This window comes from Prunus persica, chromosome G4, assembly GCF_000346465.2.
Source record: "Prunus persica cultivar Lovell chromosome G4, Prunus_persica_NCBIv2, whole genome shotgun sequence".
NCBI classification, from domain to species: Eukaryota; Viridiplantae; Streptophyta; class Magnoliopsida; order Rosales; family Rosaceae; genus Prunus; species Prunus persica.
In genome coordinates this window covers 13,094,499-13,114,366 of record NC_034012.1, presented here as the reverse complement: position 1 = coordinate 13,114,366, position 19,868 = coordinate 13,094,499, and the positions used below count along the sequence as shown (strand labels likewise).

General features: G+C 35.3%; 4 protein-coding genes across 4 annotated transcripts; 1 reads left to right on the top strand and 3 right to left on the bottom strand.

Moving 5' to 3' along the window:
* On the bottom strand, positions 5,630–6,277 carry LOC18779860 (F-box/kelch-repeat protein At3g23880). Its single transcript, XM_020562298.1, has one exon. The coding sequence runs from the start codon at positions 6,275–6,277 to the stop codon at positions 5,630–5,632; it is 648 nt and encodes a 215-aa protein (XP_020417887.1).
* LOC18778965 (probable folate-biopterin transporter 4) lies at positions 7,205–11,074 on the bottom strand. The gene is made up of 7 exons (XM_007213048.2): positions 10,894–11,074; positions 10,434–10,561; positions 9,515–9,736; positions 8,662–9,126; positions 8,111–8,308; positions 7,874–8,011; positions 7,205–7,737 (listed from the first exon to the last, which is right to left on the bottom strand). Exons 1-7 carry the CDS (start codon positions 10,972–10,974, stop codon positions 7,476–7,478), a joined length of 1,494 nt encoding a protein of 497 aa, XP_007213110.1. The 5' UTR covers positions 10,975–11,074; the 3' UTR covers positions 7,205–7,475.
* LOC18778636 lies at positions 11,940–14,477 on the bottom strand. The gene is made up of 2 exons (XM_007212143.2): positions 14,216–14,477; positions 11,940–12,432 (listed from the first exon to the last, which is right to left on the bottom strand). Exons 1-2 carry the CDS (start codon positions 14,373–14,375, stop codon positions 12,149–12,151), a joined length of 444 nt encoding a protein of 147 aa, XP_007212205.1. The 5' UTR covers positions 14,376–14,477; the 3' UTR covers positions 11,940–12,148.
* LOC109948874 (transcription factor GTE12-like) lies at positions 17,928–19,807 on the top strand. Its single transcript, XM_020562652.1, has one exon. It carries the CDS (start codon positions 18,450–18,452, stop codon positions 19,632–19,634), a length of 1,185 nt encoding a protein of 394 aa, XP_020418241.1. The 5' UTR covers positions 17,928–18,449; the 3' UTR covers positions 19,635–19,807.

Below are 19,868 nucleotides of genomic sequence, written 5' to 3'. Positions count from 1 at the left end.
ACTAGACCATGTTGACTGTGTGGTTTTAAATTTATTACACATGTCTCCCCATGAATTGCTTATATTGTTTGGACACCATCAAAGTGAAAATGAAGTAATAACATGTGAAGTCTAAATAATAGCTCTCAAACTCGATGATGTATAATTTCTTCACTAGAGTGAAGTGATGCCAACATGTGAGAGGCATGCGCAGCAATTTTGTAGCCTTCAGTAGTCTAAAATTGTTTTAGGATTAGAGGCTTGAAAATGAGTAAGAGAAACGGGGTCCATTACATCGAAAAAGCCCAGTAGCCATTAGTAACATCGATATTGTCCCCAACTTAACAATTTACAAAGTCTAGTATCTACTACCAACACTAATATTATTTATAACTTAGAGCATCTACAATGGATTCCCTAAACCACCTTCTTAGACAAATTTTAGGAAGGATTTGGAAAAATACAACTCCAACCATACTTCCTATCCACCTCTTAAAATAATGAGACCTCTAGGAGCTCCTAAATCGAAGAAGAGAGAAAAGACTCATGGTGGCTCTCTATAATTTAATGTTGTTTTGTTTTATATATATTTTAAACTTTTAATTAATAGTAACTTTTTATAATAAAAAAAATTAGAAAGATGTACCAATTATATTGAATTAAAAAACAATTATAGTATTTATGACTCCCTAAACTAGGGAATATGATTGGAGTTCAAATTGTATAGAGAGCTCCTAAAATAACTTTTGTGTGTTTCTAGCTAAATTTTAATTGAAAAATATGGAGCACAATTGTAGATGCTCTTAACCACCTACAATACCTAGTAGCTATATTACCAACACCGGTCCCCATCTCAACAAGCTACAATGCCCAATAGCTACTACTTAGATGTGATATTTAATCACAAAAGATTTCAATGTTATTACTAAAACCACTCATTATATAATATATTTATTAAATCAAGTTTTTTATGTGAAACTTTATATTCTTTTAACATTACATCTCACACCTGAGGAATCTGAATTAATCTCTTTTTGGCCCCGTTTGGTTCATGGAATGAATTTGAAAGGAAATCATTCTCCATGCCATTTCCTAATGAATGGGAAATGGAAGATCCATTTCCTAATGAATGGGAAATGGAAGATTCATTTCCCACTTTTGGTAAAGCTGGGAAAGTAATTGGGAGATATCACTTTATTTTCTTTCCCATGTTTGTTTTGAGTAAGAATGGAAAACAAAGTTTGTATAAATTTTCAATTATACCATATTAAATCAAATAAGAAAAGAATGCATTTAATGATATATTGTAATTCTAAATTGTTAATGGGGACAATATGGTCATGAAAAATGTTTATTTAATATTGGCTCATTTTCCCAAACTTTCCCATGATGAGGGAAAACAAAACCCAAGTTGGAAGGATGATTTCACTTTTCCCCCTACTTTCCCATGGGCCAGGCAACGATTTCCCATGCCTGAACTTACCAAACATGAGAAATCAATTAATTTTCCATCTCCAAGTCTCCTTTCCCATGAACCAAACGGGGCCTTTGGGTATCCAATTCACATGCCTTGAGGATGTGTTTATTGCGTATTTGTTCATACAACTTTTTCATTATTAAGTCTTAAGGGTAAATTACTTAAATGATCCTCAAACTTATACCAAATTTATATTTTGGTCCCTCATTTAAATTATTCGTTCAAATGGTCTATCAACTCTATATTAATCGCTCTATTGATCCTACTGTTACATTATGTTAATGTTGTCGTCAAATGTAAGGGTAAAACCGTCTATAACCGTCCTATATTCCCCAAATAGGTGATAAAATGATGATACATATATATGATAAAATGATGATACATAGATTAAAAATCTTATTTACCTCCACAAATGTAGCATGTAATGCTCACATGACTAAATTTAACAGAAAATATAATGGTAGGACCAAAGTACCGATTAATAAAGAGTTAATGGACCATATGAATGAATAATTTAATTTATAAACCAAAATATAAATTAGGCATAAATTTAAAGACTATGTGAATAATTTACCCTAAGTCTTAAAATGCTTTTAATTTGATTGTCCTCATCCCAAAGCTTTTATGTGGAATATGCTTTTGCATGTCACTAAGGCCTCCTTTGTTTGTTTTTTTTCTTCTTGATTTGTCATCCTTATTAGACACTCAAACCTATGTCAGAGATATAACCATTGAAATTAATTAATGTGCTACCAAAACTGTCACTTCAAACTGATAATTTTTTTATTTTCTTCTTTGCCTCCAACCTCGTGTATTGAATACATTGAATGGTCTATGATTATTGATGGTGAGATGGACTTGGTGCAAAGGATGAAGAAGAAAACTCAAAACTGAACCCGTCAGTCACTTCTGGCATATGCTTTCATGTTACGGAAGAATTAGGATTTCTGACCAAATTGAAATATATATATATATATATATATATCAACTATATAGCCAGAAGTCCAAAAAAACAAAGAAATTACTTGGTGTCCTATTTAAAAAAAATAAACTTAAAAATTATGATTTTTTTTTTAAAATATGAGTTTTCAAGTACAAATTTTAAGATCTAAAAATTTGTTTGATATTCAACTTCACCTATTTTTAATATTTTAAAACTTGTTCCAATTAATTATTATTTTTAATTAAAAAAAGGAAAAGCACAAAAGCAACTCAGGACCTCTCCTTCTAACTCTCTTTATTTGATGAACTAACGAATTTTATTTTATTTTATTCCTTTAATTAGATAGTTTATTAGCCTCTCTGCACGCGCTTCCGCACTTGTAAGAGGCTTTTTTTTAAAAAAAAAAAATTTTAATTAAAAAAAATAATGGGTAATTGTGTTCCATAAAAATAGGACCTATTATCTAATTTTGTTTATAATATGAAAATAAATGTGAATTTACCATATTATCCTCATTTAATTATTAATTTTAATTCTTAGTGTTTGAATTAACCAGGGGCATTTTCTGGTATTTTGAATGTTTCACTATTCTCTGCCTTTTGCTTTATATATACTAGCATCTCTGCACGGGCTTCCGCGCTTGCGAGAAGTTTTTTTTTATAAAAAATTTAAATTTATTTAAGAATTAAAAAATATAATGGATAGTTGCATTCCATAAAAATAGGATCCATTATCTGAATTTTCTTTTAATTTTAATTTTTTAAATACGAAAAATTATGAATTTGCCATATTATCCTTATTTAATTAATAATTTTAATTCTTAATGTTTGCATTAACCAAGGGCATTTTCTGGTATTTTGAATGTTTCACCATTCTCTGTCTTTTGCTTTATATATATATATATATAGATATACTAGCCTCTCCGCACGCATTTCACGCCTGCGAGAGGTTTTTTTTATAAATTTTTAAAATTTAAAAATTTAAAAAGATAATGGGTAGTTGTGTTCCATAAAATTAGGATCAATTATTTGATTTTCTTTTTTTTAAAATTTTTTTTAATATGAAAAAATGTGAATTTACCATATTAACCAAGGACATTTTCTGGTATTTTGAATGTTTCACCATTCTCTGCCTTTTACTTTATATATATAGATTATGAAATATATATACCTTTAAAAAGTAAGCGTTGAGCAATCCCAACAGTGAAGAATCATGAACTCAGGTTTAACCAATAAAAAAAAAAGGGGTTGCAAACGACACCGTCGCCGACGAGATCTGGGCCGAAGTTGCTGTCGCTGACGAGATCTGGGCAAAAGTTGCTGTTGCCGATGACGAGATCTGGGTCGTTGACATCGTCGTCTAACATCAGAATGGTCTCGATCTCGTCGATCCAGTCTAGGGATGAGTTCGATGGAGCCTCCTCTATGTGTGTGTGTGTTTTTAAAGATAGGCTTACTAAACTATAGTGTGTGTGTGTGTGTGTGTGTTTTTTTTTTTTTTTAAAGTGTGTGCTTACTAAACTAGTGCGTGTGTGTGTGTTTTTAAAGTAGGCTTACTAAACTAGTTTTTTGGGTTTTGGACTTAAAATCTATGTTTGAATTTTTTGAATTTATAAAATTGAATTCAAGTAGGATACCAAACGGCCCAAAACTGGGCTGGATTAATGATTTTGAACAAATCATGTTTAATAAATCAACTAAGCTAAGATTCAATTAAAACTTCAAATCAAACGCTTGAAACAAAATTGAAGTTATGGGTTCTCTATATATACTTGACACAATTTGAGGCGCTTGTTAGGTTAATTGGTGGTCAGTACAATGTGTGTGCCACCTTGTCATATCCTTTTATAGTTAAAAGGTTTATTTTTTATTTTTTTTAATACAAGCTAATATAAATTACAAGGAAACAGGGGAGGATTTTTTCACACACATACTATTAAGATGTCATAAAGATTCGAACTCGAGACCATTGGTCATCAAGGGTTTAAGGAATTTATAGTCTTTCATATAAGAACAAAAACTTAATATAATAAGTCCAAGTCAAAACAATGACATGATCACTGTCAAAAGTTAACTTATAATAACACCATGAGTTGCAGTGAGATATTCGGATACAGTTTCAAATATGTCAAATTCATTCATGCGGTTTCAATTATATTTCAATACCACCACCCTTGTCAAAATTTCTTATTTTTCCTCGATTGATCTAACAGAACCAAGGGTATTATGTTCGTTCAAGTTTTTCCAATAAAACGAGAAGGAAAAAGATCTTATTATCGATTCGAAAGAACTTAACAATTCAAGGTAATAACACAAAATTTTGAATTGTCAAAATGACAGTACATCTGGTCCACAACAAGTTAACAACTCATAAGTTTGGCTACAAACAATACCTCAATCAAAAGTTTATTGATCCACAAAAACAGTTCATCCAAAATAAAGCTCTGCAAAACCAGTATGTCATGTCACCCTATGTTTCCAATACATATACGTACCCGGATATGAAAACTCCCAGGAGAGCCAACGGCAATTCAAATAAGTAGATTTCCCACCGCGTTCTCTAGCTACCCTTGTTAACCACCCCTCAGCTTCCGAAAGAAGACTGGTGGCGGAGCTTATCACATACATACATGAGGGGGAAATTCTTCATTTAGGATTTTATGTCAAGAATTGGTTAAGGACTTCTAATATCTCAATCATTGTATAGGATATATGGTGCATATTAGAAAAATATTCAACCTACTATCATATCTAATGGATAGCTGACATTAGAATCCACGAACTAATCCTTAACTCAAATCCTTAATAGAAAAGCTCCCGTTGATGAGTGTTAGTCATGATCATCATCAGCTAGCAAAGATAATAATAAGACCAAGAACAAGAAGAAGATTGTGCGCCTCTACATTGCAATGAGAGTGAAAATAAAAGATATCTCAAATTATCAAAAGAAAGAACAAGAAAAAGAACTGATTAAAGTGAAATTCAATCGAACTTTCACCACGAGTGCATGTGCATATATGTTGCAAGAATTTGAAGGCATATATTTTTGCACTCTTACTTCTTGGTTGCTCCTCGGTAAGAAATTGTGTTGGCTTCCCCAAGTAAGACAAGACTCTGTACATAATAATCCAAGAAGTAGCAATCGTTTCTATCCCTTGTAAGATATTTCATTTGTTCGGTCCGACCAACGATAGGAGACCTCTACCAAACATTTTGAACACTATTTCACCACTATTTCTCCAGCATAATGGCCTTATTATAAATTCTTGATGGCGAGCACTGCGACTTCCTGACACCATACTCTTTCATCACCCAGATGTCATAAGAAAAAAGATGGTATACGCTTGCAGAATCCCATGTAAGCAAGGCAAGGTTCTCCTCATGTCTTAAGGTACACATTAGCATTTTTGTCACACATTGGGGAACCCTAGTCTCGCCAAACGATTCACTCACCATATCAAACGACATAATTCCATTTTCCCCTTTCATCGTATTGAGTTGAACCCAATGCAGAGCACCATTGACAAAAACAGGCTGCTGGATGAGTTCAGATAAAAAGCCTCGACCAGTACTTCCAACTCCAAGACTCTTCCACGAGCCCCGAGCTAAGGACCAACCCACTCTCTGCTTGTTACGCGAATCATAGCCAAAGGCATACCTAGCTATATACTCAGAAATAGGGCATGGCAAAATCACAAACTTTCTAACGGGATTCCAAATTCTTAGTTTATTGTAACCTAAGGAAAGGCATACGAGCCCGTTACAAGTCCCAACCACGTTGAAATCCCGGCCTGAACGTTCTTCATTGTCAGCAAAACGGTCGATAAGCCGGGTATACTCACTGAACTCGGGATTGTCCCAACGGAAAGAGTAAATCATACCAGTGTCCGCTTTCGTGGAGACATGTAGTAAAAGGTGAGAGTCGTTTTGGTTGTTGGGTTGGATTGTGCGGCTGAGGTGGGTGTGAATTGAAGGAAGGGCTTTTGATTAGAGACCTCCATGACTTGCACACTGCACTGAATTTGATCAAAGATTTGGGGTCCAACCTGACAAGGATTTTGTCTATAATTTCGTCAGGGAAGTGGACTGACATCCTTCTCTTCAATTTCCCAAGACTGCTCAAGTTCCAACAGGAGGGTTAGGGTTTTGGGGCTTCTTCTATAAAAAGTACAGTCGAAGACCAATCCCTTATTTGTGCTTTAACCTAATCATCCACGGTGCCAGTTTTGTAATTTATAAGAAGTTTGAAGCCTCTTTGTTAAGTTGTAAATGGGTTTGATTTGACTTGTATTTTTAAAGTTCGTTTCATGTAGGATTTTTTTATAATTAGGACTCTTATATTGAGTATAATAGTGAATCTCTCAAATATAAAATCACTTTCGCAAGACCCAAGACTCGTTCTTTTTTTTCTTTTCTTTTTTCCTATGATGAGATTATTTATGAAAAGCTTTACTAACTATTTCTCAAAAAACAGCTTTACTTACTATTCAATACCTAGTTTTTAATTAGGTTCTTTATTGATTTCAAGGCAAAATTAATAGCCAAAACATCTGTATTTGGTCCCATGACTTTAAAATACTAATTGTTAATCAATCTTTCTTATTCCTCTTTCAACTAAATTCCAAAACAACCTAATAACAATCTAATAACACTCCGAATTCCTATCAACTTCAATCCCAAATCAACCTAATAACAATTTGGAGTGTTATTTAATTTGAGAGCAGTTGATCACCAGTGTTAATTAACTCCAGTGATTTTGCCCCTCCTTGATTTTTCAATTGTCCTACCAAAAAATTTCAGCACGTATTCGCAACAGCAATTGTTTCTACATTCATTCCAGACCAGAACTGTGCTAAAAATTTATACACATGTTTATTGGCAAAGCAAGCTCTAAATGTAAATGTGTCATTCATAAGTAGCTAAAACTTCAAAATTGTAGTGTGCATCCGTAAAGAAATCTCAACTTTTGTTCTGTATACATGAACGCAGTGGAGAAGACTTGGAAAAACATATGTATATTCTATTCCTTTTCACTAACTAGGAAAACCTATTCTGTATTGAAAAAGAGATTTGCTAGCTACGCCGATACCCCTGTAACTTCCTTTGGTATCAAAAATAGAAAACCAACAGGAATGAAAGTGCAGAGAACTTGAATGGCAATTCCCAGAGAAAGGTTGTCAAAAGAACCTGAAGAGATGTTTAAAGCTGAAGCCAACCCAGCACCGACAAATGACCCCAATGTTGACCCTAAGTTGTTTATCGACATAAAGAGGGCGAACAGAGTCCCTTCAATTCCAGGTGGGCATAGCTGTCCAGATAAGATCAGAAATGGCATAAACCTGCAGCGGTTTATGGAATTTTGCATGTTAGTAAGATACAAAGGGTAAAAGCATTACACACTTCCGTATTTTCTGAGTCCCATAATTTGTTTCATGAATTTGAGAAGAAAACTGCTATGAGCAAGTATGTACGTACTTGAATTGATTGATTGCATCACTGAGAGCTGAGCCACAAAGCACCATAATTCTATCTGATATTCCGTAGGTGAGATTTACTCGAGAGACTAAAACCATATCTAGGAGACCCAAGAAAGACAAACCAACATGAGACAACCTGCAAGGATCAGGACAGAAACATCATCATCAATAAAATAATTTCAACAAAAAGGAATCCATTTACAGTAAAAATATTAACAGAAATGCATGTACTTACATGAGGATCCTTCTTAATTTCATTGTCTTTAAGTACTGATTATATACAAAGGTTCCAAGCATGAGGCCTAACCATCCCACAACACGTGCAGTGCCCAAAAAGGAGGCTTCCAAGCTCAAAAACTCTGTCTGATAATAAAACATCACAGTCGAGAGGTTTGGAATGGAAACATGTGCTAGGAAAAACCAAGCCATTGGTCTGGTCTCAAACAAAGTAAAACCAAAAGTAACAAAGATTAAATATTATAATATATCCACATATGAGAAAAATAGCAAATTATATCTCCAGAGAAACAATTTAGATTGGCTTGAAGACCATGTACCAACAATGGGCAAAAACATTTAAACTTTACTTCCCCATAAATTTATGTACAGCAATCCTATTAGATGATTTGACCACCCATTCTCCAAGGACTATTCTAGACCACTTGGAATTTCTATTAAGTGACCAGATCATCTCATTGTGTAACAATGGCCATGTAACTGCCATGTTTTCAACTGCCATGTAAAGAAACCCATGTAAAAGAATACATAAATAAATAATTGAATTACCTCAAAATGAGTGGTTGTTTAAATGCATGGCACAAACTAAAAGTGGCTGCTTTGAGAGAGCGGAACCACCATGAAGGCAACGAGTCAACTTTTTCAGCAATCTGGCCTTTACCAGTACCTCGTTTCTTTTTGCCGCCCTTACGACTTTTCTTTCTCCTTAACATGCTGATATTGGGTTTCTTCTCTGAGAAACTATCTTCATCTAGAAAACTACTATTTCCATTCACCCCATCGACACTACTTGAGTCATAAAATTCGGGCAAAACTTTACTATCTACAGTAACAGATTTCTCCTCAACCAAGCCACATGATAACAACTGTATGGATGGTAGTACAGAAAAAAGAAGAAAAATCGTATGTATCTGTAAGTTGGTTAGTGCATATCCTCCTGACAAACTCCCGCATATGCCGCCCAAAGCCATTGAAAACCATGATATCGACTGGAGGTCTCCAGCAAATGTGGCCCTGATAAAGGTAATTTTAAGATATCAAGTTGTATCCTTGAACGGATTAAGAAGGGGAATGAAAAAATCCGTGAGAGGTACTAAAAATGAAGTAGATCCCTGATCAACCAGACAAACTAGCAGTAGAAATAGGGGGAAATGAAAAAATAGCCATCTTCTTTTAGTGGAATATAAGACATTCCACCGCAACTGATTTGATAGGGGAGCCTACCACTGGGGCAGCAATAATTATGCTAAACTCCCAAAATAAGGCATGAACAAGTTAAGCAGTTCATGTGGTTGTATGCCAACAGATTTATATTGACCGCAGAATAATCTTGCGGGATACTTGATATGCAACTCAAACTGCATTGCAAAGAAATGGGAAGAATCTCAGTTTGTGTGTGTACCGCTCACGTCTTACTGCCTCAGCAATCATTGCATCAACTACCACATCTGCCATGGCTGAGCCCAGGTTCTGGACTGTTAAGAAGGTCATGAGGTTCCATTTGGAACTCCTCAACGTTGCATTCAGGCCAAGGATAAGCCACGGCACCAGAGAGAGCACAGTTGCAATCACTAAATACGGAACCCTTTTTCTTCCTTTTATTGGAATACAATCAGACACAATTCTGCATATAAGACATGCAATCAGATTTCAAAGGACCAATAAGAAACTGTTAACACAAAAAGGCAACTTCAATGTCTGGACTACAAACATTGAAGACATGCAATAGGTATAATTGCCATTCTTTTTATGTTTTTATAACAAGTACAATTGTCAATCAGACTGCTAATTTTCATGTCCAACTAGTATTTGCTTATGCACTCATATGAAATGTGTCGTATGCTGGAATATTGAGATTATAAATAAATAAATAAAAGGAAGCATGTCCTCACTCAGAACAACAATAGAGATTCTATGTTTAGGATGAAATACCATAATTAAAAAAATAATAATAAATAAAATAAGCAAAATCATCATGCACATCCTTCATTATTATCGATATCATTTTCTTTCGTCACATTAGGTGACGAATCCATTTTCATTAAATTACTCCAAATTTGCTTCTAAATGACTTCACTGTGAGGATTAAGTTGTGCTTTGAATTTCTAAGAAGACTAATGATGGAACCTTTTTCAACGTCATTAGACAACATGATGCAACTAGAACTGCATTACAAACTTAGGACAGATATTTGAATTCAAGTATAAATGGCATAAATGTAAATAAGCAAAGCTGTTATCTAGAAGATCCATGAACACATCTAAAACAAAATCATACGTTCTTGTTCCCAGCACTTGTACTTAGTAAAAGAAGATCCTTACCCATATAATGGTTTAATGCTCCATGGGAAGAAAGCAATTGAAAACACAAATTGGGAAGATGAGGGTGACAACTTAAGCCTATCTTTCAGCTGGTAAGAAACTGCCGTCCATACAAAGGATCTGAAACCCTACAATATATCAAACAGGTACAATCAATTACCATATCGATTGGGATGCTTTAAAATCAAACAAAATTCACCTGCCTACTAATAACATCAGAAACTTCTTAACAAGGACAGAGCATTTCCCATACAAAATCTTTCTCAAAATCACCCAAAATCAATAAATACACACAACCCAGAAACCCAAAAGGCTAGAATCACAAATCTCCACCTCCTAGAAACACAAAAAACAGCATAATATAATGACCCAAAAGATTAAAATCTCTCACAAATCAACAAAAGAAAGTAACACAGAGGTTTTATCATCTCAGAGATGGAGGGGGAAGAGAATGAAAAACCTGGGTGAAGTAAACCAAGCAAACGAGCCAGAGAAACGAGGCTCCAAATGCAGCTCTTAATCTTTTCAGCCATTGTATCATTTTCTCTGGGGCTTCGAGTTTGAACTCGCCCAAATGGACCCTCTTTTCTACGTCTTCAATCAAACTGAAGACAATTCAAGTTATTTCAGTTTCACTTTGGAGTCTTTCAACGGTTGCTTTGGGAAAATATTTGTTTGGACTTACATTTATACCCCTGGTTCGTATCTTACTTGTAGTATACAGTCACCTTTTCCGGTGGAGATTCTCGACATTTTGGTGTGGGTTCCTTATATAGTTTGTATGGCTTTTGGCCACGTCCAGCGATCCTCCCATTTACCGACACCTCAGCTCTCGGGCCCACTGTAAGTCTGTCACCAGTGGATGTTGTCCCAGCCGTAGATCAAATATTCTTGGGAAATGATTTTATTTTTTTCTGGAGGTATATTTGACGCATAAACATATATCACGGGCAGGCCCCCAAAAAGGGTAACCCAACACTTGTGCAATCTCTTAGATTATTTCCGATTAATGGCATTATTTTGGTGTATCTTCACTTAATTACGAGAATATCGTAGCACGGAGCTTGTAAGTCAAGTGATTATGAGTATTTATCCAATTGTAATTGTGATTATGATCATAGATCATGTACCCTTGCAATGCACACCGGTCAAAATTGCATTTGTTATGAGGAGCTCCTCAGTTTTAAGGAGCCAAACAATACTGCTTATGAAATATGAGATAACTTTGCAGGAATTTGCTGCACCAATTGTAAGTTTGTAAAGGATCAGTGTTCCGTTCTATAGATGTTCAAAATAAATACTGTGATTAGCAAGGTTTTATGATATACGTCCTCTGTTCCAATCTCAAACCTCCAGAATCCAACCGGCCTATGACATGATAAACTTTAAATCTCTTACAATCGATCAAGCTCCTAAGAGAGTGTCATGACTGATTAGACGCAAACCTTGGATCTACCAAAGCTACTTTTCAAACACTTAAATTTCTAACAAGAAAACAAGCCTAAATTTTTATGTTACTTCCTCTAAGGTTATGTATATTATTCCAATCAAGGATTAGGTTTAAGCTAACATGAACTATGTTCATCATAAACTACATTACAGCATTAACCTCACACATGCCCTTTAATCACGCTCATTGTGTGATGACTGCATTTCAGTAAAAGCAAGCTCATATTGCAACTAAACAATATAGATGTACATTGAACTCAGAATTCTCAAATGCAGTATGCTGGTACACTTGCTTGTCGATAGACGAAAGTTCTGACGGTGTGCGAATAGCCTGATGGGTGATTATAACTGAACTTTACTCCTGAGCTACCATCCCCTACATGAGTGCAATGCTCATGGAAGCTGCTGATGGGCCGGGCCAGGCATGCATCCCAGCGGTCGCTCTCAGGCATTGTCTCTGCCACTGTATATATCCCCTTATCATTCGTGAATGCCTGGTAATTTAGAACTTCCCCTGATTTTGTAATGCATAGAACAGCTACCTCAGCACCTGCATCATAACAATATCAAGGGTCAAAACCATTCATTTCGGTCATATCCAAAGTGAAAAACAAATGCAAGAATGTCAAAGTTCCACTAATACACTGATCTAACATTGTAATTGCATCCTAGATAGCAGCTACAAAGCTAAAACATACACTAACCATTTTAATTTCATTACCAGCTGCTTCAAATGATAACAGTCACCTCAAATCACATGGATGTGAACTTGTCATAATATCTCTTTTGCATTTAAAAACAAAATCCAACAGATGAAATCATCAAAGAAAAAAGTCTGAAATAAGAAACTAAGTCATTGAAAAAATAAATATAGAAATTTTGGCATTTTGGCATTTTGTTCATGGTTTATAAGTTTCTGGGTAAAAGTCCTAACTCGTATCAGATTCATGAAAAAGAAAAACTGGTTTATGTACTATGTTGGTGAGGATCTCCTAATGTTCCGAACTGATTGAACTTAATCCAACAAGATCTTCCTCCAGCTGAAGTGAAAAATGTATTTCAGCGATGCAGCCGCCTGTCAGTACTTCAGCAATGACGTCAAGTTCTTTCTTTTTATTGTACAACCAAAGTTTCTATGTACAAAGGGAGAACAGCCATTCATCTCTGAAACAACTGAAATCCTATGTTCAAAATTGAAAATGGGACCTAGAAGCCATGAACCAGGTTGTCAACACAGTTTCTATCTGATTTTGAATTGAAATTTTTTATTCAGAATAATTTCTCTGAAGTTTCCAAAACTACAACATGTTTCCTACTGAACAAGATGATTTTCTTCCACACCTAGATATCAATTGGCCAAGACCAATATAGGTCAAAATATCATGCTTCTCCTACCTATTTAAATATCACTTTTGATTTCTAAGCCTACTATGAACTATTTTTAAGTACATGGAGCATCGCTTCTTGATTGTAAGCTATCACAAGGTAATCTTGATGAAATGCAAATGTGAATGAAAACATTTAGGCAACAAGTTCAGATGGGAATATTGGCAGACCTTGTGCAGTTCAATGACATAAATCAATGTTCCACCTGTATAACTTTAACATAAGAGGTAAATACCGTTTCGATAAGATTAACATAGCCCAATTATATAAATTCATAACGAGGATACAAAAACTGTTGTTGGAAGGTACTAGTAATTATGCAAAACAGGTAGACTATAAATTCAAAATCCACTGTTGCTTCACATTGATTTCTGCAATTATCAGAATAAATTTCATGCTAGAGATGACAAAAAGAGGACTTCTTAAAAATTTAAAGATTAGTAATCGTTTATAGGATTAAGAGAAAACACAAAATTTATGTCTTTATATCTATGAAGAGAAAAGTATTCCAACACATCAATTATATTACTGAAAGCAAAACCATTAGAAAGATAAAGGAATGCAGAACATTACAATAATAATACATTCAGATTGGGCAAAATCATCAAACAGCATTAAAACCAGAGCAATTTTCAATTTGTTAATGTCTCAGAAAAATCATCACAGGGTGATCAAATTAAGCTCATAAACAAGCTCGCAAACTCATCAAAAGAAAAAAAAAATAAAGAAATCAATTGGACAAAATGAAAAATTGTAGCAAAAAACATGATCATCATCACCACCAACCCAAAGACTCAAAACGCATAGGTGAGAAATGATCATAGCCACCAACCCATAAAAATACAGGCCGAACACAAAAACCTAGTTCAAAATTTTCACCAAGCAACACATAATTACAAAAACAAACGGCTAATGGGCTGATTTGAGCAGAGAGAGAAAGAAAGGACCTTCTAGAACATGATCTTCAGGTCCAACGGCGGAGTCACCACAGACATCACAAACAACTCTGCCATGGATTTCACCAGTCCAAGCTCCGACACCAGAAATAAAGACTGTAAAGATAAGAAGACCCACCGTCACCAGCTGCTTCTTCTGCTGTGCTTCCATGGCTTCGTCTTGGGTTCCAAACGCCCAGTTTCTTTGGGCTCACAGTTTCTTCGACTTATTTATACGCAAAGCGGCAAAGGTGTGTTATAGTCACGACTCTGCACTCTGACTCTGTCCACTGGGCCCGCCTTCACTACGGTTACTGGACCCTACAGTTCCTTCCGCTTTGTTTGGCTGATAAGTGTCGGTAGTGTAGAAGGCCTCACAAAGTTTTGCTTCCACCCAAACACGACCTATATGTAATATTAATTTCCATTTTCTGATTGGAATTTTTATTGTTGAATTTCAAGTTTAAATTACTACAACCAGAGTGTTGAGTTTGAATTGAATTTTTGCAAACAAGGTGAGAGTTTGAACTCATTCTGATCATTTGCCGTCCGGACCTAAGAGTGTCGATCCGTATTGTTTTGGTCCATATGCTCGGTAGAGTCTCATTTTTATTGGTTAGGGCTTGAGTTAAGAGCATTTTCACCTGGAGGTCCTGGGCCGGGCAAGAGGCCCCTAGGACCCCAAACCCTTAAATGTGTTTCCAACGCTCAAGTCTTGGTAGGGCAAGAGCTGGGCTCTACCAATCTAGACAAGCCCAAAAGCAAGACTTGTCTGGGCAAGCTGACACAATGCTGACGTCAACAGCCAACTTAAATAACAATAACAAAAGAACCAAAAATTTTAGAATTTTTTTTATTATAATAAATACTTAGCCATATTCTTTACTTCCCACACCAAAACTCTATACAAATTCCTCTCATCATATCTCATGTGAATAGTAATTGCCCTTGGGTTGCCATGACAATGAGTGGAAAATCAACAAAAAAAAATTACTAAGGCAGACACTATTCATATGAATAGTAACAGTATTTGCCTTCGCTTACTTTTTACCATGGCAAATTAATGGAAATGTTGTCCCTAACCTGTTTGAGCCCAATGTGTCTGTACGAATTCAAAGGAAATGATGAAGATAATGAAGATAAATGGAAAAGTTTAAAGTGTTTGTCATTTCCAATTTTTATTAATTACTTAAAGAGAAAATAAGTATACATTGATGCTATATGCAATCTCAGCCATTTGATACTTTTCAATCTAATGATCATAAAAGTGTGTCATAATGTTTGTCAAAAATGTGTGTCCCTGATTCTAGCCCTTAAATAAAATTTTATCCATTTTCTTAGTTAAAGATGTTTTATTATCATCACTAATAGAAGTTTTATGTAGATTGATTTTGATTTTACCAGTCCCGATTTTTTGGACTACAGGGATTCAAGAGATTTGTGGTCACTCACCGTTGGATGTAAATTCAACAAATTTCACCTTTTTTTTTTAATTATAGACAAACTTTCCATTTTTTTTTAAACACAAATTTCCTTCGATTAATATAAATGACTAAAGCTTTTATTTGGGAGCTTTAGGATTCCAAATATGTTTATTTATGTGTCTGAAAATATTTTTTGATTTATAAATAGTGTAAAATAAATCAAACTTTTCCATTTTGTGTTTCTTATTTTACCTTTTCTTTTGAATTTTTGTCTTGTGATTCATTCCATCTTCGCATCATAAATTGAGAAATTACATCTTCAATTAAAAGTAGGGTAGATATCATGTGCTGGTTAGTACACTTGTTTTCCAAGTTTTATGGATTTTGGGTTCTTTCTTTCTCTTCACCTGTTAATTGATTCTCATCTACCGTTGTCAACATCCAAATGTTGATGTTTGCCTCACTTTCTCTGATATTTAGGTACCCCATGATCTTCTCTTTTTTACTTTATCTTTTGTGCCTTAAATTTATCTTGCTCTCTTGTTATTTTTATCTAGGTTAATTTGGAAACTATTAATTTATTTATTTTTCAATTTGTGTCGATCCCCTCCTACTGTTAGTTATGTCCATTAATCCATCAAATTGAGGGTTATTTTTGTCCCTTTCAGTTCAAACTTGTGTTTAATCCACCTTCACCATGTATGACTCGAGCCTCTCACTCAAATTCATAACTTGCGTATCTAATCGAGAATGAGAGTTTGAAGTTGAGAAAATTGAAGTCAATGCTTGGTTAAGACATCAATTAAAGTATACGGCCCCAAAAATTAGTCGTGTGCGTTGCCATGATGGAAACTAGAGGAAAATTGTAACAAAGCTGAATATTCGAGGGATATTAACACAATTGAGGGAGTAAAAAACAAATTGAAAGTTCATAGAGCAAAGTGGAACAAAGTTCAGGGGCCACGGTTAATTTTTCCACATATTTTTTAATATTTGTAGAATAAAGTAAGAAATACATCACGGCCCCAAAGAAATCAGCCATTGGCTATTAGAACCGGCCGGCAATAGTGACAATGGTAATCGACAAAGGTGGGGAGGTAGAAAAGTAGAAGAAAATGTAGCTAGCCAACATTATTATTGTGGTTATGCAACAAAAAAAAAGAAGAAGATAAAAACTCACAGCTCACTATAAGATATACAATCAACTATCCAAAAAGACGTTGTCTATCTTTTCTCTAACCCACCACCCCAATGCCATTAGAACTAGTGCTCCTTGGGAATGTATTGGACCAATTGTTGTACACATATATTGTTAATAGGTCCTCGCACCACCGAAAATAGAACTAAATTAGGGTTTAGGGAAGTGTGTGACAGTGAAAATAGATCATTGTGTCACACTAGGAATAATTTTCCACGTCTGTTTATGACGTACTACGAGGATATTCTTCCCATCTACCATCGTTACCATCCAAATCTTGGTGTTTGTTGCCTCACTTTCTTTGATATATATATATTTTAGAGAAAGATGATAGTATATTATTGAGAAAAAGAAAAACTAGTACAAAAATCAGACATGTCTTCAGGGATTAGGCGAGTGTCTCTATATCTATGATATTTAGATACCCCCATTATCTTCTTTTTTTACTTATCTTTTGTGGCTTAAATTTATCTTGCTCTCTTGTTCTTGTTATCTAGGTTAATTTGGAAACTATTTATTTATTTTTCACTAGGGTTAGAAATCATCAATAAGTTGCATCTATACCTAATGACACTTTTATCCCTGATTCTTTGGTTTTAATAAATTATTCATTTACCCTTATAAAAAAAAATAAGTCGTGTAATTGATGGTAAATTATTCATGATATTTTTGTTTTCCAAATTATGCAATTTAATTTTTACTAGTACTTCGTTTAATATTCTCTTTGATAATTGAAAAAAATTGATCCATTTCCTTATTTAAAGATGTTTTATTACCATCACTGATAGAAGTTTTAGGTAGATTGATTTTGTTTTTTTTTTTTTCAATTGATTTTATTTAATTTATCAAGGTATTTTATCATCCATCCATGGCAGAAGTTTTACATAATTAATTGTTTTGAATTTCAACTTTTTTTTCATCATAAACAAACTTTCCAATTTTTCTTTTTAAATATAAATTTCCTTAAATTAATATAAATGACTAAAGCTTTTAAATCTTGGGTGATGGGTGTGAAAATATTTTTTAATTTATATATAAGTACATCAAACTTTTTAATTTTGTGTTTCTTATTTTACCTTTTAATTTTGTGTTTCCTATTTCTATTCCATTTGGGAATGGGAAAGAAAATATATATTTTTTATTCCATGTTTACGCGTGGCTTTTTTACTTTATCACGCGTATTACTGATGCAAGTTTCACAAAGCTTCAGTACCAAGCAAGTCACAGCACCGACCTTCATTTTGAACATCAAAAAGAAGACCGTTAGCGCCAGAACGCTTACATTCCCCTCCTTTTATCGTCTCTCTCTCTCTGCAAACCCTAAATCCTGAACACTGAACTGCACTCCTTAGTTTCCGAAACTCTCTTTCTCTCTCCCATTCTCTCTGTTCTCTGCAACGAGCGAGGCGAGTTTTGGGTCGAGTGGTTTACGAAACAACGAGTTGTCGCTCTGTTTGTCTGCAACGATCGAGTGGTTTTCTGGGTTCAAGAAGGAGCGAGTTCTCTCTCTTCTTCTCTCCAAATATTTGTGATTTCTGGGTTTTAAAAGTAGCGAGCGAGTTCTTTCTCTCACTCACTGTCCAACAATTGTGCGAATTTTGGGTTTTGGAGTCGAGAATCGAGAATGGCGTTGTCTACTCGAAATCGAAAGCGTAAACAATTGGGGGATGGCGTTGCTCCGTTTGAGTTTCCATTTCAGACCCAGAAGATCAAGAGGGTTTCTGGGGTTTTTGAGACCCAACAGAATTTAGCCGTGGAGAAAAAGCCGACTACTTCTCTTCCTCTGCGCAAGGGTTTGTCGCCCAAACAGATAAAGACCATCCCTTTGGCTTCGTCTCCTAGAAAGCATAGAAAATCGGAGGAGTTAGGTTTTGATGGTCTCTGTCAGACTCAGAAGATCAAGAGGCAAAAACTAGGTTTTGAGTTTGATTGTTCTGAAATTTTGGGGTGTCTGATGAACCTCCGCCATTTGAGTAGGTACTTTGAGAAGCCTGTTGTTGATCCGGTTTATTTCCACGACATCTGGAGGCCGATGGATTTCGGTACTGTGAAATCCAAATTGGAGAGGGGTGTCTACTCCAGTCCTGATGGGTTTGCTGCTGATGTGAGGCTTACCTTGTCAAATGCTTTAAGATATTATCCGCCTGGGAGGATTGAGCGTGCAGCAGCCAAGCATCTCAGTGGTGTTTTTGAGAGCAAGTGGAAGGAAGCCCTGGAGAAAAACCCCAAGTCTGTTTGTCCTTCTCCTCTGCCCGAAGTGAAGGGTTTGGCAGTGTTACCCAAACTGAAACAGGGCAAGAGCTCTTCTCCTTCTAGCGTTCTTCAAAGTCAAGGGCTTGGTGTTTCTGATTCTCAGTCAGTTGATTCAACCAAACACGATGAGTTGGCCACCCTTGTTGATAATGCCATGGATCAGGCCTCAGAGAATCTTTCCCAATGTAAGGCCGTCCGAATTCATGCACTAAAGCTACGATTTTCAGGTACTATATCGAAAGCAAACAAGATACTTAAGGGTATACCTGATTCTCCACCAAGGAGAAAATCGATGCAGCGGATGAAGCAAAGGGAGTCGGCTCGCCATGCCATTTCGAACATGAAGAAGTCAGTGCAATTTGAGGACCCTTTACAGGATCTCAAACAACTTGAGATGCTGTGTGGCTGTGGCAGTGAAGATCCTTTTCTACAGGTCCGCCTCGGAATGCCGCTTAAGAAATTGGGTGTATTCCTCAGGGAAGATGATGAGTTGCAAGGTCAGGACGAGGAAGCCTTTTTGAATGGAGATCGGGAGGAAGGTGAGATCTGCTCTTGAAGTATAGAACCTGGCCACCTTGGCTATGTTTTTTGTTGTATATGATATGATGTATAGGTTACAGTTTCCACTTTGTAATTGATTGATTAGCAATTCTTTAATTTCTAATAATAAAGAAATTGAGGATGAGATTCTGAATTAACAAATTTGTTCCAAGTTGAATGATATTATTGAAGTTTCTATTTCTGTTTGTTCTCTAATTGGAATTTGTTTCTGGCTCTATATTTTCTATCT

Coding starts and splice junctions, on each gene's coding strand:
- LOC18779860 (XM_020562298.1), bottom strand. CDS start 6,277: ATGATTTACTCTTTCCGTTGGGACAATCCCGAGTTCAGTGAGTATACC.
- LOC18778965 (XM_007213048.2), bottom strand. CDS start 10,974: ATGATACAATGGCTGAAAAGATTAAGAGCTGCATTTGGAGCCTCGTTT. Junction 10,562..10,893: donor GCTTGGTTTACTTCACCCAG/GTTTTTCATTCT, acceptor GATATATTGTAG/GGTTTCAGATCCTTTGTATG. Junction 9,127..9,514: donor GAGGCAGTAAGACGTGAGCG/GTACACACACAA, acceptor TACCTTTATCAG/GGCCACATTTGCTGGAGACC.
- LOC109948874 (XM_020562652.1), top strand. CDS start 18,450: ATGGCGTTGTCTACTCGAAATCGAAAGCGTAAACAATTGGGGGATGGC.
- LOC18778636 (XM_007212143.2), bottom strand. CDS start 14,375: ATGGAAGCACAGCAGAAGAAGCAGCTGGTGACGGTGGGTCTTCTTATC. Junction 12,433..14,215: donor TGAAGATCATGTTCTAGAAG/GTCCTTTCTTTC, acceptor GTTATGATGCAG/GTGCTGAGGTAGCTGTTCTA.